At 43.7% G+C, this 26677-nt stretch overlaps 2 protein-coding genes and 2 non-coding genes across 4 annotated transcripts in view; 2 read left to right on the plus strand and 2 right to left on the minus strand.

Moving 5' to 3' along the window:
* Positions 1-362: 362 nt before the first annotated feature.
* On the minus strand, positions 363-6643 carry LOC119174120 (mitochondrial ribosomal protein L21). The gene is made up of 2 exons (XM_037424927.2): positions 6210-6643; positions 363-1250 (listed from the first exon to the last, which is right to left on the minus strand). Exons 1-2 carry the CDS (start codon positions 6582-6584, stop codon positions 984-986), a joined length of 642 nt encoding a protein of 213 aa, XP_037280824.1. The 5' UTR covers positions 6585-6643; the 3' UTR covers positions 363-983.
* A 446-nt stretch (positions 6644-7089) lies between these two features.
* The window catches only part of Der-1 (derlin 1), a 44213-nt gene continuing 24625 nt past the window's right edge, over positions 7090-26677 (plus strand). Inside the window, exon 1 of the mRNA XM_037424926.2 lies at positions 7090-7399. Coding sequence (XP_037280823.1) covers positions 7247-7399 — 153 coding nt within the window. The 5' untranslated portion in view covers positions 7090-7246. The remainder of the gene's footprint in view (positions 7400-26677) is intronic.
* On the minus strand, positions 17469-17541 carry TRNAT-CGU (transfer RNA threonine (anticodon CGU)). Its single transcript has one exon. It is a non-coding gene; the product is annotated as a tRNA-Thr (tRNA).
* Positions 17752-17824, plus strand: TRNAT-CGU (transfer RNA threonine (anticodon CGU)). Its single transcript has one exon. It is a non-coding gene; the product is annotated as a tRNA-Thr (tRNA).

The raw sequence follows: 26677 nt of genomic DNA on the forward strand, positions 1-26677 counted from the left end.
TTGTGGTGCGCTTCGGGGGGCCGATACTTCGGCCCTTGGAATTAGCCCGGCGATCGTCTCCCTAATTAACGGGACCTGTGACACATGCTCAGGCCTTCAGTGTTCTGAAAATCTTGCTTTTCCAAATTTTTCAAGCAATAATCAAGTTCATGTGAAAAGCAAGTGAATATTTTTTTATATCTGTCAAGCTGGTTTCTAAACCACATAAAAATAAAAACGATATCATCAAATTATGTAGCACATAAATGTCAATGTCATTGTATCAGGATGACAATGATGACAGCAAAAGCAGCATCACCTCTCCAAGAGCAATGCTGAAAATGCAACAGTAATTGTGTTGGATTAAAATAAACCCAAGAGAGTTCACTTCATATAGCTTTAATTAGGCTTAAATATTTACATCATCTACGTCTACAATGAAGTATAAGCATGCCTGCATTTTTCAATTAGTTTTGATGCTTTGCTTTTTTTTATGTGCACAAAACTTCATGCGTCTTGCTTGCATATCCTTAATCATATACTGCACACTGAACTTCAGAGGTATGAGGGTGACTGCCAGAAAAACGCATAGGCATCGTGTACGATTTTCTGATTGCGTGGTTCAAGTTTTAGAGCAGTGCCTAGTTTCAAAAATTAGTAACACGAGAAATCACGGCACTGCAACTCAAGGGCTTAAGCAAACGGAAAACTTGAATAGGTTATAAGTTGTACGTGTCATTGTCAAAGTATATGCCGCATTTTTAGTGCTATCATGCTCTTGTTCAATCTTTAACACCCACTTTCGCCTTCCCAAGTACAGGGTAGCCAATTGAAATTATGTAGTTAACCTCCCAGTATTTCTTTGGCCTTCCTTTTTTTACCTCTGCCCATTTTTCAGCACCCTGGCATGCACAGGGCAGAAATTACACTAACTGTTCTGTACCACCGATTCCTTTTATCAAATGATGCGTCAACAGATTCAGGGCACAGTGCAGGCACTCTGCTCAGTATGAAGAGCGTGACCGAGAGCTGTCCTCGCCATCTGTAGGTGCATTTACATCTCGGAGCAGCTTAATGGAATTGATGCGCAGTATGGTCTGCGGGTATCGGTAAAAATGGTGTCTCTCATAACGGCTCCGCTTAATGTAGACGAAGTTTCGCTTTGTTTGGGACAATGACTTCTCCACGACGGTGGCGTCGACACGAACGAGGTTGCGGTGAAGCAGAGGCCGGCCTAGGAGTGTGAAGTCGCGAGCACCGACCAACAGCACCTACAAAGACATGAAGTTCTGGGCGTAAATGAATGCACCTATCATTGTCATCGTTACCTCACTGGCACCTCCATACTGGACAGTGCAAGATTTTCTTTATCAAGAAAATTAATAAAAATAAAATTTTAAAAATATAGAACAGCAGCTATACTGAGCAATTAAATGTGCTAGGGCTTCAAGCTTGTATACTTCAAGCTAATGTATAACTAATGCACTATGTAGTTATACATTAGCTTGAAAAAACTTTGTCTGGAAAGTAGAATGACCCATGGCTACACTAACAGATGAAAGAGCATAGAGTTTCCAAAAATTAACTAGAGGGGACTCTGATGCTTGCGATAAATCAGCGACCACTGGAATGATGCATAGTACACGGATTTGCCTAGTCTTCGTACTTGCGGCTTCATTTATTGCTGTGTTTCGGTTTTCTCTCGAACGAAAGAACAAACTTTTTTGAACTTCGTGACCAGATTTAAAATGGTGAGCCCAAAAGAATAAGGCGGTGAAAGGCAACTGCTGAACATTTGCTGATTTTCATTTCATGAGAAAACAGCTCCAAGCCACATGAACACACATGGAGTCAGAAGTACAAAGATTAGACAGATCCATGTACTACCCATCCTTCCCATGCTTGCTGAAGTGCCGTGCATTGCAGCTTCCACAAGCACAAATGTCAGAGTTCCATCTAGTGTATATTTAGGAAAATCTACATAAACAGTCTGTCTGAGGACATAAAACAAAAGTAAATGATGCTTAAGAATGCCAGAAGACGGTGCAAATTAGTCAATCTCGCTTCACCTTGTCTGAAGCTGTTTAATGTCTTTCCAACAGTAGTGTACCCACTGTGGCACACTACTGTTGCATTAGTTCACTAGCTGAACATTTGCTGATTTTCATTTCATGAGAAAACAGCTCCAAGCCACATGAACACACATGGAGTCAGAAGTACAAAGATTAGACAGATCCATGTACTACACATCCTTCCCATGCATGCTGAAGTGTCGTGCGTTGTAGCTTCCACAAGCACAAATGCCAGAGTTCCATCTAGTGTATATTTAGGAAAATCTACATAAGATGTCTGTCTGAGGACATAAAACAAAAGTAAATGATGCTTAAGAATGCCAGAAGACGGTGCAAACTGGTCAATCTCGCTTCACCTTGTCTGAAGCTTTGTCTTTCCAACAGTAGTGTGCCCACTGTGGCACACTACTGTTGCATTAGTTCACTAGCCACCTAACGAGTACATTAGACCACCACTCACTTATAAATGGCACAGCAAGCAAAATGTACGGGCAAGTGGACACGTGATTGCTCGATAATAGGAGGACGCTTATGCTTTGCCTTCACGGGTAGAAAGTGACAACGATTCCTAATGCCTTCTCATTTGCTAGCCAGGCTTCTCCTAGTGGGCACCTGAACTGTGCTGCAAGGAAATGAATCTCCGTGCACATAACATTGGCCACATTAAACTATCCTGCAGCGCCTGCCCCAAGCAGAGTTGTGAAGTGCCCGCTAAACCATAATTTATCATTTTGCAAACTAGCAAAGTACCCACTTCACTTCCATAAGACACAGTGCACACTTTATTGATGGTGTCGTTGATAAGGATTAGTGCAACTTTTGGCTAAATTCCTATATTTCTTGACGTTCATTTCAAGCTTGCTTAACATATGGGCATGATATAATGGATGAGAAATAAAACTTAAATAATTGTCCAGTAGATTATTGGCTCAAGCAAAGAAAACATTTCAATCAAACACTTATAGTGCCTATTTCTATGTTTATACATATATCAGCTTCTAAACACCTAAAAATTATTTTTCTTATATTTGTCAAATACACGTTTCACCGGAGTAAACTGCAGATTTAGAGGCAAAAATGGCAACATAAGCTACAAGACATGCATGCCATGCTCATAAATGGCAACATAGGCTACAAGACATACGTGCCATGCTCGTGATATCTGTTATGTGGCCAAAACTACAGACACCATAGTAATAAAACACAAGGATAGGCTAGAGCCAGTGGACTTCCCAGAAGATCTCCATCACTTGGAGTCAAGAGTAACGCAGCACAGTTTTTACGTGAACAAGGCTATAGTGCACGTACCCTAGCAAGGCTCGGCTAGCTGTGTGGCATATAGCTACAGTTTACTAGAAGGAGCAGTGCAACGAATGCAGTGGCTCCACTGCATCTTTGCTGTCACAGTGATGGGCTGCAGCACATAGAGCAGTGCTGTCGTTGCTTCGGAACAGAGCTATTGTGAGTATCCAAATTGAGAAGGCACATGTCGAAGCCTTTGGATGCAAGTAATAATAATTCTGCATTTTTCAACATTTTTCACAGATTGGTGAGCTTCAATAAATATTTCAACCGCTATTACGAGTATGGCTCCATAATTTAATGGCAAGCATTAGGCACAAATGATAGGCAGGCACTTACAAAGTTACATCACAAAATATTCTGGAGGCTATCCAAGCGCTATGGATGCTGCGAAATGCATCAGACAAAGAGGCGCAATCGTGCCCCTTGACATTTCTGGTTTGATGTCAGTTCCGTTCGTATTTATGTTGTTGACGGTGGCTTTTGGAAATCTGCCAGACAGTGTTGAAGAAGGCGCTAAAAAGTGTCGCTATCCGGCAATGGACCAGTGGCGGCTCGCAGTGATAGTTTATGGATGGAGAAAGAGTATTTTGCCAACCATATGGAAGGCAGGTGAGAAGAAATTTCAAAAATCAACAAAATTTTCTATTTGATGTCAACTCTATCAGACACTCAATAAGATACATAAAAGCCAGCAAGAACGCTTATGCTAGTGCCAATTTAAAAACTTCTGAGCGACCTATTCGCTGCACCTAGAACAAGGACCAAGTATGGAAAACAAAGTATTGCTTACCAGGTACCTCAGGTTCTAAATACCCTTGCAGATCAATTGAACTTTAGGGCTAGTAGTGCGACTTTCAAGAAACAAATAAAGAACTTACTCATAACCACCGGTCTACACTATCGAAACTACACAATGGAGTCTCATGCCTCTGCAAATGCTTAAATTGTTCATAAACTTCTATATAAATTATACGAGTGTATACAGCGGAATTCATTGTATCCGCATGCATTTTGTGTCTGTTTTTGAGTTTGTTTCATTGATATTGTTTAGTTGTGAATTATAACGAGATTGACCTCTAATTCTTAAAATGTGTTATGTAAACTTCTTATGTTATTTATGTTTGAATTTTGTGTTTACAATTTCAGGTTGCTTGAAACCAATGTATTGTTTAAGCTTTGCACTGTCACGGACTGCGGAGGGACAAGGGCCTTTGTCAGGCTGTTCGCCTTTAGCCCTTTGCCCCTGCAGTGAGCTCTGTATCCGGCTTACTGTAAATAAAAATACTACTACTACTACTACTACTACTACCTTCCTAGTGTAATTGACTTTTTCTTCTCACGGGTACCACGTAAAAAAAAGCGTCTGCAGCAGCACAAAAAAAAAAGAATGTTGCATCAAGCCAACGCTTCAAGAACCGTCATCAACGGACATTCTTGTCGGAAAGCTTTGCTCAAAAGAAAGAGAAGAGTTTTTTGTGAAGCCTTATGCGAAGCGTCAGCAACTGCAACTCTTTGTGGGCAGAAATAAAGAACAAGACATTCAAAAACTTTTTCCATGAGGTACTGCAAACAAAATATACCATCAAAATTACTCTTGACAAGCAGTATGTGCAACCAATGTATGAGAAGACATCACAAGAAAAAAAAATCAGAAGTCGGTGAATCACAAGTATGGATTTCAGTGGAAGAGACAAAAGGTGCTACCAGATGACTAGCTGGACATTTTGTAGTTGGAAAGCTCAATGCAGAACAGAAAGCAACACTTCTCTTGGTATGTTCGAAACAATAATAAAGAACGAGCAGTGGAACATCACTTACGACAACCGAGGACTGCTGCTCTGCACAGAAGGAACAGCTTATGTATGCACAAGGTCCTTCTTTTATCTAGAATTATTGTACATCCCTCCTAATGCCACCAAGATTTATCGGCTTTGTGAAAAGCTGAAAAAGCCATTAAGTTGCATTAATCATCTGGTAACAGATGCAGGCAAGAAAGTCATTCTTAGGTGTTCCTCTACACACTTAAACTGCACTTACAGGATGGGCTTCTTCAGGGAAAGCCCGTCATTACTTACTACTGGCACAGGCCAGCGAACTCACTCACGAGTCCACTCACTCGAACTTGGATCAAGCTGTGAGTCCGAGTGAGTCCAGTTGAAGAAAATTTTTGTAAGTCCGGCAAAAGGACATTTTGGCGAGTCTGAGCGAGTCCGAAGTGCAAGATATATTTAATGAGTGAGTCCGAGTGAGTACCACTTTTTTTGCCGACTTATGGTTCTATCTGCTTATCTTCGGCATTACTCCCAGCCTTATCTGGATTCATGTTTACACGCATGTCTACTCACATGCATTCCAAAGCAGTATTGGTCATAATCCATTTCGATATTCTTTGATTAAATGGGTGGATTTTGTAGGCAGAGCTCCCCCGCTATTTCTTTCAGGGAAGTTGTTAATAAAAATACGTTATGTTGTCACATACTCAAAAGAAATTTCCTTATTCGTTTGCAACTACTCAAATCTCGTACGAAAGTACTCTATCAAAAGGCGTGAGAAAGAGCGCCGATTACGTGAGATATTGGTGTTAAAGAGCGTTTGCACCAAGGTGGACTGACATCACGCCTCTACCATTTCGCCTCCATCGATATACGACCGCCACGGCCGGGATCAAACACGCTACCTTCGGGACAATCCACCTCGAACCGTTGCCACTGTTGCGTGGCGAACTTAGGGCCTCATATAGGCGCCGTAAACCTGTTTTTTTTTTTTTTTTTTGCGCTTGACCTTCCGGTGATTACTCATGATTAACTGCGCCTAGGCACTTTAAAATGGAAACGGCGTGGTGAACGGCATCACCTTCTCAAGGCGCAGCGAGTCCCCGATGTCCACCGGCATGTCGGCTTGAACGAGCACCAGGTCTTCCGGGGTCACCTTGAACTGCTTGCCGTGAATGTAAACGACCGCAAAGAGGCGACCCGTCGTGTCATCGGCGATCTGCGCGTTGACGCTCTCCAACACGCGCCTCGTTTCTTCGACATCGTTCGACGGAGAGACCACGCTGCCTTCGACGACGGACAGCCGCGGTGCCACCGGCGGGGAGCTGGTCACGGGCTTCAGACGCGTCGCATCAGAACGCAGATTGCGAGTCGCTGACCACGGAGTGCCGGCGCCGAGTGCGCGAACGGTCCGCAGTAAGGACGTGCAGAAATTTCGGCTGCTGGACAGCGCCATTTCGAACACGCTTGTTTTGGTTCTGAAGAGAGATGATAATCAAAACCTTGTGCTTTTTGTATTAGGATAGTAACACGCGACACCTAGTGGCTTTTCAAATTATTTTAAGAAAGCAAAACTATTGAGATTAACACATTTAGAAAAAACAAAAAATACCTGTTGATTTCGTCCTACAAACTTTGCACACGTACGTATTCTTAGAACTATATACTGTTTTTTTTTTACGCTACGTAGTTCTCAAAGGCTTTGCATTTGTGCGTTGAAGGGATAAATAAGTGGATAAATGCTGTAAGCATGCCCGAGGCTTGAGGCATTTAAGGACCCAAAACTGAAGGGACCGCTGCCTACAAAAAACTTTTGTTACCCAAACGCCTTCTAGTCATCAACTTGTAAATAATTCAATATTTGACTGAAATTTTGGCTATGAATATTTATAGTTACAATAATTTATTGTAAATGAACCGACGACTTTTTCACAACTCATTGCCACGGTCACAATGCCAAGGATATCGACATTTTTTGATGGCCGCACGCGCGGTGCTCCGGGCGCTCAGAAGTACACGTCGTTTTAATACCGGGGGTTCCGAGGGGAAAAAATAGGAAGGGTTGCGCTGAGCGTGGTGTGTGTGTGAACTTGAATCCCCGTCGGTAACGACGCAGCAATGACGGAAATCGCCGACTGGTTCCGCAGTTTGCCCGTCTTCACTCGCTACTGGTTCGGCCTGTCCGTGCTCCTCCCCATCCTCGGTCGCTTTCGGCTGGTCAACCCTCAGCATCTAGTGCTCAGCTACGACCACTTCGTCAAGGGTTTTCAGGTGAGTGAGTTCCCCATGACAACCGAACGCCGTGCGGGTATCTGATACGATCACTGCACTTTCGAGTCGGTCGAGGGGCCATCGCGCGACGATACGTCACAGTGACGCACGAAATGTGTCGCGTCATGGCCCGCGCGGTGCTCGTTCTGTATGCCACAAAGCGCAAAGAACGACCACTCGTAGTCAGCCCACGAGTGTGCTGGCGAGAGTTCGAGGGCTCACGTGTGCGGAGTTACTACCTCCGACCAGCAGAAGCGTGAAGACGCAATGTCCGTATAACTTGCAATCCTACGAGACCTTACTCGAGACTACGTTTACTTCCGTCAACATTCGGCGCTCAGTGTATGGTTCTCCTTGAAAGGATCCACTTTTTTCCCCCGTCCCTGTTTCGTTGGTCGTTCATTGCCTCGCGCTCTCACACTGTCATGTCTTGTCGCTGATATCGCCCGCGTGTAAAAGGGAGAACGAATAACGAGACCTAGTTTTCTTCCTTCGATTCGTTTCTTCCGCTCTCTCGCGACATAACTAGCTGCACCAGCCAGCACAATCTCGATAGTCGCTCCGGCAATTCAATTTGCTGAAATGCGCGTTTAGTGAAGTTTTGCTTGATCGATTTTCTTCGAGCGTTTATCTTTTTCGGAGGCAGCAAGGTCTCTTTACCGATGCCATCGGTTGTCGTATATGTTGTGTAGTTTTCCTTGTTTTCCGTGTCAGGGCAAATAAACATCAGTGGTTGCTATTAAGGTGCGTCACGACTCAGTATGAGGCAACAGACCAAACCGAAGCTTTATGTCGAGTGCTTATATGCATTACAATACATCGCGTGAAGATTAACTGTTTTTACTTTTGTGAACATCCTAATCTTGGCTGGCACAATATTATAACGCATGCATAGAAACCTCTAACATGGAGCTCGCATGTGTGTACCTGTCTTTGCAGTAACTGTTGCACGCAAGCACCACCTTGAGACATGACCCTGGTGACAGATTCTTATCTTCCGTACTTACACTTCTGGCATCAATCAGAAGCAGTTGTGATTCCTCATGCACTTCATATTTTGGGCACGACTTCGTCTCCCCTAAATTTGATCATCAGCCTGACTGTGCTCACTGCAAAGGCAAATAATGGCTCTCTTACGTAATCAATGTGGTCTTCTAGCCATCATGTTATCCCTGCAAACTTCTTAATCTCATCTGCCAACCCAACTTTCTGTCTCCAAGAGTTGTTGCTTCTGTCTCCCCTTTGCACGTTTAGCTTATCTTGGAATCCAGCCACTTAACAATGAGCAGTTATCTTGCTTACGTGCCCTACCCATCTCCATTTCTTTTTCTTGAAATGTCAACTGAAGTGTCCTTGACATTTATTTGTTCCCTGACTCACACTTCTTGTCTATTAGTGTCTTTCCAATCACGTTCCTTTCCATTGCTAGCTGTATAATGAGAAGTAAATAAATTCTGTCGCTAGTAATTTTTGCCCACCTAGTCATGTGAAATGGTAATGATTATCAGCATGGTTCACAGTAAGGCTCATGGTATTACAAATGTACAGGTGCGATCAAAAGTGTGCAGACCACGGGATCGCGTGGCAGAATGCATCGACGCGCCAGCTAGCGACGAGACACGACGAGACACCTGCTGCAGGGCGCATGCGCGTCCCGTCTTATCACTTGGCTTCTCATGTCGCTCTGTTGGACGCGTTTGCGGCGCTCGTAGCCAAAACGACCACCAGGTGTCGCTTTCTTTGCTCCATCGAAACTGTGCCGTTCTTTTAGGCAGCGGCTGCGACGGGGCCGGTTCGAGCGCCAGCTCGCGTTGTTATTCACACCAGTTGATTAGGATAAGCATAGCGAGCATCGCACAACTTGACGAAGCCAAACGCACAAAATCAGGTTTTCTCAGGCCAGCTTGCATTTGTCCGGCTTATCCAAGTTGCACTTGAATCAGCTTAGTTAGGTCCAAGTTAATGTAGCCGAAATTAATCAAACGTGAATAAATACACTGCATTAAACACGTTTACTCTCAAAAGCTTCCTATGCAGCAACAGATGTCTATATTAGACGGATCGAGGCGTGATTTGCATAATTCTGCGACGTAAAACTCGAGTGCTTCGGGTGGGCTAGGATGTCGAGAACTATATTCAGTAATATTTATAAATAATGTTAAAGCTAATTAGATTTATATTTAAGTAAATGAGACTCGACTCGGTCAGGAGTAATCAGCATCTTGCTGAGCTTGGATTCTCTGAGTTCATGAGAATTCGACTGCAATTACGTTAATTATTTGTGTTTTACTGAGATTTTGCCTAATTAAAACTTATTATAGGCGAATTAATTTGATGATGGTATGACCAACCAAGCTTAATCAGGTTTTTATAGTTACCTTGGTGCTTGTCTAATTAGCTTAGTAATGCATATTTAGCCTAGTTATGACACGTGAAATTCCAACACAAAAGGTACTTTAGTTTTATTTCACGCTAATATTCAGTCATAATTACCATTCATAACAATCGGCAATAATTAGACATTATTATCTTTAGCAGTATGAATTCGGTAAAGAGTACTTAATCTTCCTGGCCTTGACTTCTGTGGGCTCAGGGGAAAAGCCGACATAGAATAATTGGCCGCGATAATGTTTGCCTTGTATAGGCTTATTTTACATGGCTAGGTCAAAAATGAGCATGATGAACTTTTCCCAATTAGATTTGGCTGTACTTATTTCGACTCATATGGGCTCAATTAAGCTTAACTTCGCTCAACTTGAAAACGCCAAGCTGGACTGGGCTTAAGTTAACCTACTTATGCCTGACTCATTTAGGTCATGATGTACTCGACTACATTTAATTAATTTCGGCTACATCCACTTTGTCTTAACTGAGCTCATTCAAGTGCAACTTGGATTAGCGCTACACAGGTGAGCTGGCCTGAGAAAACCTAATTTTGCGCGTTCGGCTTCGTCGGCTTGTGCGATGCTCGCTATGCTTATCCTATATAATCAACTGGTGTGAATAACAACGCGAGCTGGCGCTCGAACCGGCCCCGTTGCAGCCGCTGCCTATAAGAACGGCACAGATTCGATGGAGCAAAGAAAGCGACACCCGGTGGTCGTTTTGGCTACGAGCGCCGCAAACGCGTCCAACAGAGCGACATGAGAAGCCAAGTGATAAGACGGGACGCGCATGCGCCCTGCAGCAGGTGTCTCGTCGTGTCTCGTCGCTAGCTGGCGCGTCGATGCAATCTGCCACGCGATCCCGTGGTCTGCACACTTTTGATCGCACCTGTACCTTCAATAGGACTGAGCAGTTGAATAATTTGTGAGATCACTTATAACCTTCTCATTGTCTAATGGGCTGTTGAATGATTATGAAGGGGTGATTACCATATGAATTAGTCTGTCAATGAGCCATGTTTGTAATTGGAACTCACAATGTAATTGCACCATGGTTGATTGTCTGCCGTAGTTCATTAGGAATATACCAATCATCATCAGCCTGACTACGTCCACTGCAGGACAAAGGCCTCTCTCATGTTCCGCCAGTTAACTCGGTCCTGTGCTTGCTGCTGCCAATTTATACCCGCAGACTCCTTAATCTCATCTGCCCACCTAACCTTCTGTCTCCCCCTAACCCTCTTGCCTTCTCTGGGAATCCAGTTAGTTACCCTTAATGACCAGCGATTGTCCTGTGTATGTGCTACATGCCCGGCCCATGTCGATTTCCTCTTCTTAATTTCAACTATTATATCCTTAACCCCCATTTGTTCCCTAATCCACTCTGCCCTCTTCTTGTCTCTCAAGGTCACACCTTTCATTTTTCTTCCCATTGCTCGCTGCGTCGTCCTCAATTTATGCTGAACCTTCCTTGTAAGTCTCCATGTTTCTGCTCCATAGCTAAGTACCGGCAGGATACAGCTGTTATATACCTTCCCCTTGAGGGATAGTGGCAATCTACCTGTCATAATTGGAAAGTGCTTGCCAAATGTGTTCCACCCCATTCTTATTCAATCACGAGTTACTTCAATCTCGTGGTTCGGCTCCGCGGTTATTACCAGCCCTAAGTAGACATGGTCTTTTACAATTTCAAGCGGAACATTACCTATCTCAAAGCGCTACTCTCTTCCGGGGTTGTTGTACATTACTTTAATTTTCTGCAGATTAATTTTAAGGCCCACGTTTCTGCTCTCCTTGTCCAACTCCGTAATCATGAGTTGCAATTCGTCTCCTGAGTTACCCAACAATGCGATGTTATCAGTGAAGTGCAGGTTACTCAGGTACTCTCCATTAACTCTTATGCCTAATTGTTCCCATTCTAGGCCTCTGAAAACCTCCTGTAAGCACGCGGTAAATAGCATTGGAGAGATTGTATCCCCCTGCCTTACACCCTTCTTGATTGGTATTCTGTTGCTTTCTTTATGAAGCACTATGGTAGCAGTTGATCCCCTGTATATTTCTTTCGGTATGTTTATATATGCGTCATCGATGCCCTGATTCCACAGTGTCTGCATGACTGCTGATATTTCTACTGAATCAAACGCCTTCTCGTAATCTATGAAGGCTATGTATAGTGGTTGGTTGTACTCTGAGCATTTCTCTATTACCTGATTGATAGTATGAATCTGGTCGATTGTTGAGTAGCCTGTTCGAAATCCTGCTTGTTCCTTTGGTTGATTGAGTTCTTATGCTTTCTTAACTCCGTTAGCAATTACTTTTGTAAATAACTTGTATACTATGCAGAGCAAACCGATCGGCCTGTAAATTTTCAAGTCCTTGTCATCTCTTTTCTTATGTATTAAGATGATGTTAGCACTCTTCCAAGACTCTGGTACTCTTCTTGTCAGGAGACACCTCGTCAACAGGGTGGCTAGTTTTTCTAACACAATCTGTCCTCCATCTTTTAGCAGATCTGATGTTACCTGATCCTCACTAGCTGCTTTGCCTCTTTGCATGCTCTCCAAGGCTTTTCTGACTTCTTCTATCATTACTGGTGGGGTGTCTCTGGGTTACTGCTAGTTCTTCTAGTATTAATGTCCTGGTTGTCCCAGCTACTGTACAGATCTCTGTAAAACTCCTCCGCTATTTTAACTATCCTATCCATATTAGTAGTTATTTTGCCTTCTTTGTCCCATAGTGCATACATCTGATTTTTTTCTATCCCAAGTTTCCTCTTCACTGCTTTGACGCTTCCTTCGTTTTTCAGAGCGTGTTCAATTCTCTCCATGTTATACCTTCTTACATCAGATATCTTACTCTTATTAATCAACTTCAAAAGCTTTGACAGTTATATTTTGTCTGTTGTACTTGAGACTTTTGTGCTTTGACGCTTCTTAATGAGATTCTTCGTTTCCTGGGAAAGCTTGCCAGTGTCCGCCTGTCTAACTACCCTGTCTCCAACTTCTACTTCACACTCCGTAATGATACTCGTCAGATTATCATTCATTGTATTTATGCTAAGGTTGGTTTCCTCAATAAGAGGAAACTAACTTCCTACTGCCTGGTCTCCAGCCTGCTTCTTTTCTACCTTTGCATTAAACTCTCTCATCTATATAGTATACTGTGTTTTTGCATTGCTCATTGCGGATTCCACGTCTTCATAGAAGCTTTCGACTGAAGCGTCATCATTGCTGGATGTAGGCGCGTAAGCCTGTACCACCTTCATCTTGTATCTCTTATTTAGTTTAATTACGATACTTACCACCCTTTTATTAATGTTATAGTATTCCTCTGTGTTGCCAGCTATGTTCCTGTGAATTAGGAACCCCATTCCCAATTCTCTTCTGTCAGCCAAGCCCCGATAGCAAAGGACGTGCCCATTCTGTAGCACCGTATAGGCCTCATCTGTCCTCCTAACTTCTCTGAGCCCTATTATATCCCATTTACCACCCTCTAGCTCCTCGAATAGTATAGCTAGACTTGCTTTACACGATAAGGTGCTAGCATGAAACGTTGCCAAGTTCAGGTTCTGATGGCGGCCTGTCCGGATCCACAGATTCTTAGCGCCCTCTGCTGCATAGCAGATCTGACCGCCGTCGTGTTTAGTTGCTTCGCAGCTGCTGGGGACTGAGGGCCGCGAGTTAATTGATGTTTGCATGTGGGAGGTAGTGGCCAGATGCTGCACCAGGGTGGTCGATCCTTCTTTTGTGAGAACCCCTCCTGTTAGATCGGGTCCGTGGTGTCGCTACACACCAAACGCCTGCTTACGCAGACGCCCCTGAGGGTCGGAATATACCAGTAGGGACACAAAATGCTTATGAATTGATTACTGCCTCTAGGTCACATACTACGGGTGCATAAACATTTGGAAACATGGAATATGAAAATTAATAGTATCCCAAATGCCAAGAAAGAGGGTAATCTTTTAAGGAATCCTAAACAACTTAGGCTTGATGAAAACAACATCCCCCACGTACAGCAAACATTGTTCTAAACTGCTCAGCCAAATTTTGTAGTCACGTGTCACATGTAGATTATGCATATAAGTGGAATGCAAATTTTTATTTCTTCAAGCATACAGAGATCCTCATCTCTTCATATCTTATCATCTCATACAAAGATCATCACTTCTGTTAAAGCTTTCGGTGGCCGATGGATTTAGTCGTATGGCAGATTTCTTTTTCAAGCTGATAGATGAAGTAAATCTAATTCATGATTTGGATCAGATGTACTTCTTGCCTTGAGGTGCCATCACGTGCTAGAAAAGGTCAGCCAAAATTGTGGAGCTTACTTGGGCTGACACGAATTTTTCTGAGTCGTACTCACTAGGACTCAAGCTCACCCAAATATTACTCACCGAGACTCGCTCAGACTCACGGCTCGATTTGAGTTCTTTAGCCAGGAATTACCGTGTTTGACCATGGTGACTTGTTCTGTAGCACTAATATCTCATAATTGCTGCTCTTCTTGGCATATTTTGATATGCTATATTAGAATGCAAGTTATGAGTGGTTGCAAATGAATATGGACATTTTTCTTTAAACATAAGACAACATATTTTTTATCAAGAACCTCCCTAAAAGAGTTGGCAAGGGGAACAGACAAGACATATACCAACGTAATCCACGCATCTGAGCATTAAACATTGATATGGTGTATGACTGATACTGCATTGGAATGCGAGTGAGTAGACGAGATTATAAACGTGAATCGAGGTAAGGTGGAACTCACGCAGACTCACTCGAGCTCACCAAAGTATTACTTACCCAGACTTACTCGAAATCATGGCTCGATCCGAGTGAGTTCGCCAACCACTGCGTGCCAGTGCCCCACTCTATATTAGAGGAAACACAGTGCGAAAGAAGACAGGAACAAGGAAGGGCAACACGTGTGCTGCGTCTTCCTTCTTTGCCCCCTCTGATGTCTAATCAACACATCCAAGCTTTGATACTAACTGGCCTATAGTGGGCTCTAGATATGCCGTAGCTACAGCACGAACAATGTCTCAACTGAGGTAAGCGAGCATGCTTCATGACATGCTGACATAGCTTTTTGCCCCTTTGTCACTCCCCCCCTCCCCCCTCATATCCCTGTAACTCTGCGTGTACTTGGCAGATTTGAATAAACTTTGCAACAGTTTATTTGTAAAACAATTAAATTGAATGCTGAGGTCATTCAATAATACCTAAAGATATTTTCACACAGCGCACAACTACGCGGACTCTAGACAAGAAGGGGGTATAAGCCGCAGCGCTGACTCGCAACTGAATTTTTTATCAGAAAACATTAATGAAAAAGGAACAGGTCAACCTTCACACCCATGTGGCCACACTAAGGCAAGAAAACAGCAGATAAGGAGACCATTTGAACAATGAAAACAAACTTTAATACATCCCCTGTGTATTCTCCAACAGCATATAATTTAAGATACCGTGCCATGTAAGAACCTAACCTTGGTATAATGTAGGGCTATAGAAAGCACGCTGATGCGTTGTTTGCATTAACATTAGGTTGTGAGAATGTAGACGTTCTTTGCAAGGGAATGTGCACTGACATGTGTCCCAATGCGTTGCGCAGTGCCATTGTGCACCTATTCATGAAGCTAAAGTTCTGTCGACACACAGAGATCAAACGGCACGAGAAATAATTGAAGCATATAATATGAAAAAAAATAACGAACAATGCATCAGCGAGCCTTCTATAGCGCTACATGTAGCTAGGTTAGGTTTTTAGATGGCACTATATCTTAACATTTAGGCTGTTAGGGAGTACAGGTAGGATGTATCAGTTTTTTTTTTTTTTCATTGTTCAAAGTGCGAGCTGATCTTCGATTTTCTTGTCTTAATGTGGTGAAATAAGTGTGAAGGTTGAAGTGTTCTTTTTTCGTTCATGTTTTCCATTGAAAATGCAGCTGCGAGTCAGCACTGTGGTTTGTCCCCCGTTCTTCTCTTGTGTTCGTGTAGTTGTTCTGCGTGTTGAAATATGTTCAAGTATTGTCACCGACTGGCACAGCTTTGAGTCATTCTGCAGTATATTTTATTCAATAATAACTTTTGTGTCTGATACACTGAAATAGTAACAGAAAACCGTTTGATTTACTGTTTATTGCTGAAGTAATAAATACTTATATGTTGACATTCTCGGGGTGCACTTCGATTTGTGCGTCGTAGACTGCGTAATTGTAAAGGAGACAAGATGCAGCACACTTTCTGCAGGCCCGCTGTTCTTATTCTTTGTTCTCCTCGTCTTCTCTTAGATGAGCTTGTGCCAATACAGCAGTGCCGATCTTTCTTTCGTACTGTGTATATAACTCCTAAAGATTAAATGTTCACTACTTGGAAACTATTCAAAAGGTACTATAGTAAGAGCACATTAGGATTCCACCGGCTCAGAAAAAATGCCCAAATTAAGTGAATGCCGAAATATAAAAAGTGTCAAGAAAACAATGAACAAAAGTGTCTTGTATCAATACACTTTCATTCGCTTGATGAATATGTAGATCATGCACCAATTTTGCACAAGAGCTGCATAAAAGCCGCAATTTTCGTCATCTTGTGACTTCGTTCGGAATGCGACACGGCGCCTGACACCTGTATTTAATAATTAGCCTAATACATGCTCTGCACCCCTTCTTTATTTTGTACAACCATCATCTTCATGTGCATGTTACAATAGTTCTTTTGCATATTAAATGGCCGGCAACTGACAGTTTTATCCATCATAGTGCAGCAAACGAATTTCACAGTGACATACTGGTTACGGTTGAAAGCTCTTCATTTACAGCTGATTCGGCCTTGTTTGAGTTTTGTGACGTTGCACGTGCGTTGAATTACGTTAACGCAAAATGGCCGAGTGCTGTATCTGCATATGGACAAAACTGCCGGTGCTGCCTATAGGTCGGTGAACTCGCTCCGCTCATGAGTAGACTCGCTCAGACTCGGATTGAGCCGTGAGTCTGAGTCTCAGTGAATCCTGGTGAATACTAATATTTTGGTGAAATTGAGTCGGGTTGAAAAAAATTTTCATGAGTGGGAGTCCCAGCAGGTCCGGCTGAGGAAACGTTTGCCGAATCTGAGTCCGAGTGAGTCCCAAGTGCAAGATGTGTTTATAAAGTGAGTCTTAGTGAGTTCCACATTTTTCGCCGACCTATGGCACTGCTTGATGGCCATAGCGATGGAGACAGCGGTGCCTTTTTTCGGATACATGCAAGTGCCGTTTCTTGCTTTTCACATTTGCAGCACTTTGTGCTCGACGCACCCAGAGGATCATCCGAATAACCAGTTTGATGCCATTTTTAATCTTTGCACATTCTGGCCACGGCTTGTAAATATATCCAAATTATACGATTTCTTTAATTATTGAGCTTATATTGTATTTCGTATTTTACTTAGCTCGCTTCTCACACCACTTCGTTCTTACTAAACTTTGAAGAATTTCTGTTCCCACGCACCAGTTAGCTGTTCCAGGTGATACAGTGAAATTTTATAAATAGCTGTATATATATATATATATATATATATATATATATATATATATATATGAGATATAACAGACAGTAATGCCAAGGAATGTACAGGGGAAGTTATTAGAACCAATGGAATGTAAATAAGAAGAAAGAAGAAAGAAAAGTGGATGAAAAAATTACCAACTGTGAGCAGGAATCGAACCTACGACCTTCGAATTACGCGTTCGATGCTCTAACCACTGAGCTATCACAGCGGCCCTCCCTCCATCCACTTTTTTGGGTTTATCTGTGAATTTAGAAGTAGGAGCGACAGTTCAGCTCATAATAAGTTCACGTGCTACGTGACGCCAAACATGCGCATAAGAGTGTTTTCACACTCGTTGTTTGGCTTATAGATGGCGCTGACTGTCGCTCCTACTTCTAAATTCACAGATAAACCCAAAAAAGTGGATGGAGGGAGGGCCGCTGTGATAGCTCAGTGGTTAGAGCATCGAACGCGTAATTCGAAGGTCGTAGGTTCGATTCCTGCTCACAGTTGGTAATTTTTTCATCCACTTTTCTTTCTTCTTTCTTCTTATTTACATTCCATTGGTTCTAATAACTTCCCCTGTACATTCCTTGGCATTACTGTCTGTTATATCTCATTAATATTGTGTTAAAACACGGAAAAACGAGCCCTTAGGTATACACTTCTTTCCCTTATATATATATATATATATATATTGTTACGTACAATCCAAATGGTGTACAAATAAATGTTTATTGGGGCTAACTTGTGCCCGAAAAGTAAAGGAAAATGTAGCAGCGTTTCTAACAGGCAATCAGCAAAAGGGGATCAATCTTCAAGAGACCCTCGAGCGGTGCACCACTTCTTTTTCATCAAAATCCCGTGCTGGGGAGGGGCGTGTCGTCACGGCCTTTTCTTGTTTCATCATCAAGCCGCTGGTCTCTTGGGGGGGCGCACGTAGTTTGAATACTGTGTTTGCCTTGCGTCAATATATATATATATATATATTTATGCGCTTTTATGCTGATATCAAATATGTAATCAGTTTTGTAGTACATTGCATAGCCCCCGCAGGGGCGCTATGCAATGTACTACAAAACTGTCCCTACAGACTAAGCGCCTGTGAAAGCAGGCGTTTGGTGTGTAGGGACACCACGGACCTGAGCTAACGGGGGAGTTCTCACTCCCTCCCACGCCTAGCCGTGCGTGGCTCCGCCGTGTCCGGGGAAAAGGGGATCCTGGGGGTTGAGCCAACGCCGGGTGATCGGACCTTTAAGGCCCCCCTGCAGAGGCAACACACCCCTTTGGCCCCGCCTTCACGTAGACGGCACCCCTGGGCTGACCCACCTGGGGGAAATCGGCAGTCGCCTTTTCCTATCTCTTTCTTCCTACATCTTCGTCTTTATCTCTCACTTTTTATCTATCCTGTCTTCTAGTCTCTTCCGTTTACTTCCAAACTTCCTGGCAGCTAGGGTTAACCTTGTGTAGTTACCCAACCTTGGGTAGTTATATCTGGTTATAGCGGCGATGTATGACTGGCGCCTTCAAGTGTTCTACCTTGTAGCGTCCCCTTGTTGGGCTCGGTGGTGGGTAATCACCATCGCCGCCGAACATGGAATGCACCATGGCAAAATCTTTCCCCCTTCTCAATTATCGGTCCCTGAAAAGGAACCACACCGATGAAATCTCCAAACGAACCGGAAGCGATTGTGACCACTTCCCACGATTTCTAGTCATACACTCTCTGGCAGATAACGTCTCTGTTGCAGGACTGTCGGTTTTCCTGATAGCTAAAACTCTTGCTAACCTAATAGGCAAAAAGTATGACGCAAAGAAACTGTTATCCGGTCATCTTCTTGTTGAAGTAAGCCAGAAACAGCATGCAAACACTCTCCTTAAACAGAAGCAGTTCGCCCACCTGGACGTGTCTATCACCCCCCATCGCAGTCTTAACACTGTTCAAGGCGTCATTTCACAACGTGATCTGATGCGAGAAACTGAAGCTGACCTCCTTGAAGGCTTTTGAGAGCAAGGCGTAGTTGCCATCCGGCGGATAACCATCAGGCGAAACAATGAAGAAGTGGTGACGACTCATATAGTACTAACATTTAACCGCTCCATCCTGCCAGAATCGGTGAAAGCTGCGTTCCTTCACTGCAAAGTCCGCCCCTACATACCCAATCCTAGAAGGTGCTACAAGTGCCAGAAATACGGACATGGGTCGAACACCTGTCGCGGAAAACAAACATGTGCAAAATGTGGTAATCATGAGCACCCTACCGAGAGCTGTACTTCCACGCAAACAGAGTGCCCTAACTGTCACGGGCCGCACGCAGCATACTCGCGGACATGTATAATGCTCAAAAAGGAAAAGGAAATCATCCAGATAAAAGTAATGGAAAACATCACATTCTCTGAAGCCCAAAAGAAGGTGTCGCTCTTCTCCGGAAGAACGTACGCTGACGCAGCGCGTGGGGGGCCGGGCGGCGTTACTACACCGTTACTGCGTGCCCACCGTTACTGGTACCTCAGGGACGACGCAGACAACTGAGAGGGAACCTGTCCCTCTTGAGAAACCTCCGTCAGCCTCCGAGTGTTCACAGGGGGCAATGGATGTGACACCGGCGCCCTCAGCGTCTCCGATGCTCACGGAATCCATCCTATTGAAGCGGAGCCCAACAGAAGGCCTCAGAGGGAAGAAACACCCTCCAGTCCAGGCGCATGACAAACGCGGCGAAGTCGGAGTAACCCTCCTACCTTTCTTCCTTCTCAAAAATGGCTGCCGAGAGTATCATCTACTGGAACTGCCGAGGTCTACTGAAGAACCTGGATGACATTTATGAAATACTTGCGCGACACCAACCTAACATACTTTGCCTGCAGGAGACACACTTAAACTCATCACACACTAACTTTCTAAGAAGATATGCGGTATACCAAAAGGACAGGCATGGCACTGCCCATTCATCCGGCAGTGTCGCTATGGTGCAGAAAGCCCTACCGTCCCAAAACCTCACTCTGGTCACGGACTTAGAGGCAGTGGCAATACAAACCCTTATCGTTGGACGAATGACAACTGTGTGCTCATTATATATCCCTCCAGACTACCACCTGTCTACTAAAGAGTTTGAAACTCTAGTCGACCAGCTCCCGCATCCATTCCTCTTGGTTGGAGATTTTAATGCGCACAACCTCCTATGGGGATGCAGAAGAACAGATTCTCGAGGCTTCTTAATCGAAAACTTCCTCTTGTACTCCGGCTCTAGTATATTTAACAAAAAAGTACCAACGTACTTTAACGCAGCGTGCAACTCATACACAGCCATAGATCTTGCTATCGGCTCCCCTTCACTCATGGCAACCACAGATTGGTCTGTTATTCATAACCTCTATGGAAGTGATCATTTTCCTGTCTGCCTAAAACACACAGGAAGTACAAGTAAGATGACTACAAATGTATTCAGGTTTAGAGAACAGGATGCTGACTGGAGAAAATTCCGAGAACTTACAGAACTGTCACGTTCTTCTATTGAAAACCTAGACATTGATGACTGTGAAGCATTGGTCGTACTTCATATCATACAGGCCGCAGAGCGATCGATCCCACAGACATCTGACAAGACGCGAAACAAACGACGGCCCTGGTGGAATGCGGAGTGCAAAAAAGCTCGCAAGAACCAAAACAAAGCTTGGTCGAAATTTCGCAGGTACCCGACAGCTGACAATCTGATGAATTTCAAGCGTGCAAAAGCAAATGGTAGGCGTATCCGACGAGAATCATAGAGGCAGAGCTGGCAGTCCTTTCTCTCGTCAGTTAACTCCTATACTGATACGCATAGGGTGTACAACAGAGAAGAGCACTTCAAGGGCACAACACTCATCCGGTCCCTCTCGTCAGTACTGCTGGTGATACGCTGGAACACCAGGCAGATGCCATAGGCCAACACTTTGAGTATACCTTCAGCTCAGCACATTATACAGAGTCCTTTAAACGACACAAGCTTGCTGAGGAACGTAAGCCTATCCGTGATAGGCCATCTGCTGGAGGTTACTATACTCTGTTTACCATCGACAAATTGAAGGCAGTGCTGGCAACATGTGGCAACTCAGCTGCAGGCCAAGACAAGATTACATATGGCATGCTGAAGCACTTACACGAACACACGCTTGATGTCATTCTCTTACTGTTCAAAAGTGTATGGTCCTCCGGGCGTCTACCCAAGGCCTGGAAAGAGGCAGTTATAATACCCATCCTCAAACAAGGAAAGGAAGCCACACTTGTCGCTAGTTATAGGCCTATCGCCCTGACTAGCTGCTTGTGCAAGGTATTTGAAAAATTGGTAAACCATCGCCTTATGTATTATCTTGAATATAATGGCCTCCTTGACCGCCGTCAAGCTGAATTCAGATCAGGCCGGTCGACAGCTGACCAACTCGTAGCATTCGAATCCTACGTCAGGGATGCCTTCATTCACAAACAACACTGCCTTTCTGTATTTTTCGACTTGGAGAAGGCTTATGACACGAAATGGCGTTATGGCATTCTCCGTGACTTGCAATCCCTTGGAGTGTCAGGGAACATGCTGAATACAATTCAAAGCTATCTCTCTGAACGTACGTTCGTGGTTCGTGTTGGAAATGTCCTTGCAAGGCGGTTTACTCAGGAAAATGGTGTCCCCCAAGGTGGCGTACTTAGTTGCACACTATTCATCGTAAAAATGAACTCCATAAACACTATACTGCCTAAAACAACTTCCTACTCTGTATATGTGGATGACATTCAGATCAGCTTCAAATCGTGCAACCTAGCCATCTGCGAACCTCAGATTCAGTTGGCAGTAAATAAGCTCTCAAGCTGGGCAGACAAAAATGGTTTTAAGTTTAACTGTGACAAGACCGTCTGCCTACTCTTTTCAAAACTATGTGGTATAAGGCCGCCCCCCAACATGTCAATGAGCGGACACACCATTGCTACTAAGAAGGATCATAAATTTTTAGGTGTTGTGATGGATGAAAAGCTCAGCTTTGTCCCACACATCAAGCAGCTGCGACTGAAATGCTTGAAAGTCTTGAACTTGCTCAAGATTCTCTCACATAAGTCATGGGGTACAGATCGTGACTGTCTATTAAACCATCTCAGTAGTGTAGTGCCCTCACGTATTGATTATGGCTCGGTTGTGTACGAATCAGCATCGGGATCCGCACTTAAGATGCTCGACCCAGTGCATCACCATGGGCTTCGTCTGGCTAGTGGCGCTTTCCGAACCAGCCCAATAGCCAGCCTGTATGTTGAGACAGATCGGTGGTCATTAGAACGATGACGGCAGTTCACAAGCATCAAGTATGCAACCAAGGTGCTCTCTCATGTCGACCACCCATCTCGCGAGCTGTTGCAGGATACATCAAACGCCCACCTGTTCTTGAGGCGACCATCAGCCACGCCAACGTATCCCATCAGAGTGGCCTCACACTTTGAAAATCTTAATTTACCTGTCTCCAATCTTTAACTAAGTTCCCACAAGGACACTGTGGCACCATGGGAAATGCGAGCTATCAATTGCGACTTGTCATTCCTAGAGATAGGAAAGCATGGCCTCCCAGTCGCAATCGATCAGCATTTTATGTACTTGCAGGCAAAATACAGGTGTGCTGAGTACTACACTGATGCTTCCAAGTCCTCGGCCGTAGCATGTGCTGCATACGGCCCAGCCTACTCTGAATCTGCAACAATGAATGAACATACCAGCATATTTACTGCTGAGTGCTATGGCATACTGCTAGCTATAAGGCACATATTAAAGAAAGAACCAGCCTCCATCATATACACAGATTCCCTCAGTGCAGTGACTGCGTTGTCTTCCGCAAAGACACATAAAAATCCAGTGGCTAATACCCTTCTAAACTGCCTCATGTCAGCCTACAGATTCAACCTGAAAATCACGCTATGCTGGATTCCGGGACACTGCAACATAGCTGGCAATGAGGCAGCGGACCGACTTGCGAAGTCCGCTGCACTCCGCCCAACAGTAGACGTAGTCGTCATCCCATATGAGGACTTGAGGCCGCTAATCAGAAACCGAATGCGTAAGCAATGGCAAGAGGAATGGAACGCAGCAATTGAAAACAAATTGCACACAGTAAAGCCAAGGATAGGTAGATATGCTCCTGAAAAACGTAACAGGCATCAAGAGGTTGCACTGTGTAGACTCAGGATCGGTCATACACATGCAACACACTCGCACCTTTTAAGCAACTCTCCTGCACCGTGTTGTGAAAAATCTGGTGATGTGCTATCTGTCCTTCACGTTTTAATTATGTGCCCGTACCTTGAACCACAAAGACTGCATCACTTCCCAAAGCTATACAAATGCCACATTCCGCCTCACCCTTTATTCTTTCTTGGGGACGATCCCATGTTTCCCATAAAAGTAGTTTTAAAGTTCTTAGCTGATGTCGGATTCCTGCACTTAATTACATATTCTCACTAATCTCAGCCCTCTCTCAATCCTGAGAGAAACGCTGAGACTTCTTTACCAGATGTCATGCAGCACGCACTCCTTGTCCTGACAAGGACCACTGCCGCCACTGCGTGACTTTTTAAAACCCATAGGTTTAGACCGTTTTAAACTCATCACACATAGTCATTACACTTAAGTTTAATCCCTATGCCCCACTCTTTTACTCTTGCCACCCTGAGATTTTTTTTTCTAAAATTGAACCAACGAAAAACCCTGTGTTTGGCGCTCTTGACCTGAGTTGCCCTTGGGCCACTAAAATCTACCATCAATATCATCATCATCACATTGCATAGCTTTGTTTTGTACCATAACAACTTGTAAAATATAGTTCTTTTTGGACAAACTTTTTCTGCTGCTATACTGTTATGGTTGAGAGCCATTAATGGCTCATGTTGCTTCACATTAATTGTAGAATGTGAATAACTAAAATAAAAGTGCATGTAGGGCATTTTATTGTACAAGAGAAATTGTTATGTGCTCAGCCAATACTAACTGCCTACTTTAATAATTATATAGCTGATATGAAGTTATAAAGGAGATACCTGCCCTCTTCACATGCTAAGGAATATGTGGGCGAAATTTCATCCTGATCTAGCTACCAGAAGTTCAAAAACATGGTCTCCAAACTGTACAAGTTACCCAAAAATGGATCAAGAAAAAAAAAAAGCATTTTAAAGGTAGAAGTCAAAGTTCATCTATGCTGCGAAGATATATTTTTAAGAATATTTCTTTCATCATGAGACCTCGGGAATTCTGTTTACATTGAGCATGAGGCTTTGGTGAAGTAGTTGCTCATGCGAAATGCAATGGCAAGCAGCCAGGTGACTATTTCCAGGGGACTCGAGACAGTGCGCTCTTCTCATTAGCTTTTAGTAGCCACCTTGTGCTCTTGAAAAGTGATTTTAACCTACTTTGAATTTATTAGTTGTTTTTTGTCGTGAACTTAAATTTGTGAAATCTAATAAAAATGAATGATACGTAATTTTGCAAAAAAAAGAAACTTGCGTTTTCTCGCACTTACCAATAAAGGAGCACTTACACAAAATTTCGAAGGCAAGGTAGTGAGCAAGATAACATTATGTGAAGACGTACACAACATCTGCAAGATATAAAGGGCAAATGCATCCTGGAACATCTCTGAAATTAATTTTAAAGTGCACGCTGTGTAACTAAGCTAGACGTGGGGTTCGCCATGACGCTGACATCAATGTAGGGTAAATGTAAACAAACGTCACGAGTTTGTGTTGCCTAGCATGCGCCTTGCGCTTGTACTGCCTGTGAGTTCATTTTCCATGCCTGCGACTTTGCCTGTACTGGCTGTCAAAGCGGCGCCCACTCGTGCGCGGCACCCATGTCACGGTTTTGTGTTGTCACGTGGGTAGCTGTGTTTACCTTGCCCCCGGAACTGTTCCTATCTAGCTCGGTGCTCTCTGAATCCAAAACTGTCACTAAATAACCACCGAATACTCCCACAAATGAGATTTCTGGATATGATGAGTGTGTCGTAAGCTACCTACTACAACAAAAAAAAGCAAGGAGCAAAATTTTTGTGTCAGTGCTCCTTTAAAGTGCTCTGCCATCTTAGCAATACACACAGGCACATCTAGTGCCAGATAAAGCATTTTGTTTATTTGGCGTTTGTTTAATGTCCTGTCCTTTTTTCTCTGGGTATATGTTTAAGGTGAGGCCACGGCTAAGGCATCCCGATTATTATCTCTGCCGCTTTTACAGTTCAAGTGTCCATGCTGCGACTACGATGGCCCTCTCCATCAACATTGTCATTTATTCCACCTCCATTCGTTTCACATCATTGCCATGATTTGAACATTTTTTTAGTTTTAACCCGCCTCAGGGCGAGAAATTTTAGACACCTTACAGCCGCACAATGCTATCATTGTTCATATTCTGTTTATGTTGCTTTAATAACACACCAATACATTTCCGTCATCATTGTTGCTCCTTGTTGCTCTCCCTCATCATGGTGCTCTTTGGCCATCACATGGCCCTTGCGCCAATAAACACCATATATCATCATCATCATCATCAAGTGTCCATGATGTTTTCGATGTGCTTTCCACGATATTCTTCAATATTTGGTGGGGAACTTAAAGTGCTTTAGAGGGCATTTGTACTGATTACAGAGCACTGTCTGCACAGGTAAACAATTTACTTAGAACATTTGAAGATGTGAAGAAGATCGCTTGATATTCTTCGCACTAGCTATCATAAATTCTGCTAGCTTATTCTTGTTTCAGTTTCCTTCATTTAGTACTCGCCACATACATAAGGCAGTGCCACTCACCATTTCATGTTTTTGGCAATTAAAACCCCGCACCAATAACAAGTCAGGCCATGTTTCCATTGAACAAGGAGGAAGGAAAGCTTAAGAGACTTTATTAGGGGAGTGAACGACCTCGCAGGGCATTGGGCTTCCACCACTGTTGACACTGTAATCCTGTTTTCGGAATTGTAGCCTTTCGGTGCAGAAGGTTGCCACAGAACCGTGCAAAAGAGAGCATCAAAGTTGTGGTACCAGAGCTTTTCGGAGAGGCTGTCTCGGGTCTACAAAACAAGAGCTTATGCCGGCATGCTGAATGAACTAAGTTTAGAACTGCAAAGACCACTTTTAACTGTAGGCCGCCAAAACTATGAGTCATTTTCAAAGCGCAACTGCATCAAAATACGAATTCGCAACTCTGCCTACCTGGCTTTGTCGACAGCAGGGCAGGCAACGCATGAGTTGGTGACAAGACGAAGGAATTGTGAGTTGCCCTAGCAAAAGCATGTGACTTTCGCAACATTTTTTGTTACACAGCTTAGATAGTGAGGGCCTTTCCTGAGTCTTGCTTCCTGCATGGCACTGAT

The sequence above is a fragment of the Rhipicephalus microplus genome, chromosome 5 (genome assembly GCF_043290135.1).
Source record: "Rhipicephalus microplus isolate Deutch F79 chromosome 5, USDA_Rmic, whole genome shotgun sequence".
NCBI classification, from domain to species: Eukaryota; Metazoa; Arthropoda; class Arachnida; order Ixodida; family Ixodidae; genus Rhipicephalus; species Rhipicephalus microplus.

Excerpts from the sequence above, each read along its gene's own strand:
- LOC119174120 (XM_037424927.2), bottom strand. The coding sequence starts at position 6,584 with ATGGCGCTGTCCAGCAGCCGAAATTTCTGCACGTCCTTACTGCGGACC. Across the intron at positions 1,251-6,209 it reads ACTCGCTGCGCCTTGAGAAG|GTGCTGTTGGTCGGTGCTCG; the intron begins GTGATGCCGTTC and ends ATGTCTTTGTAG.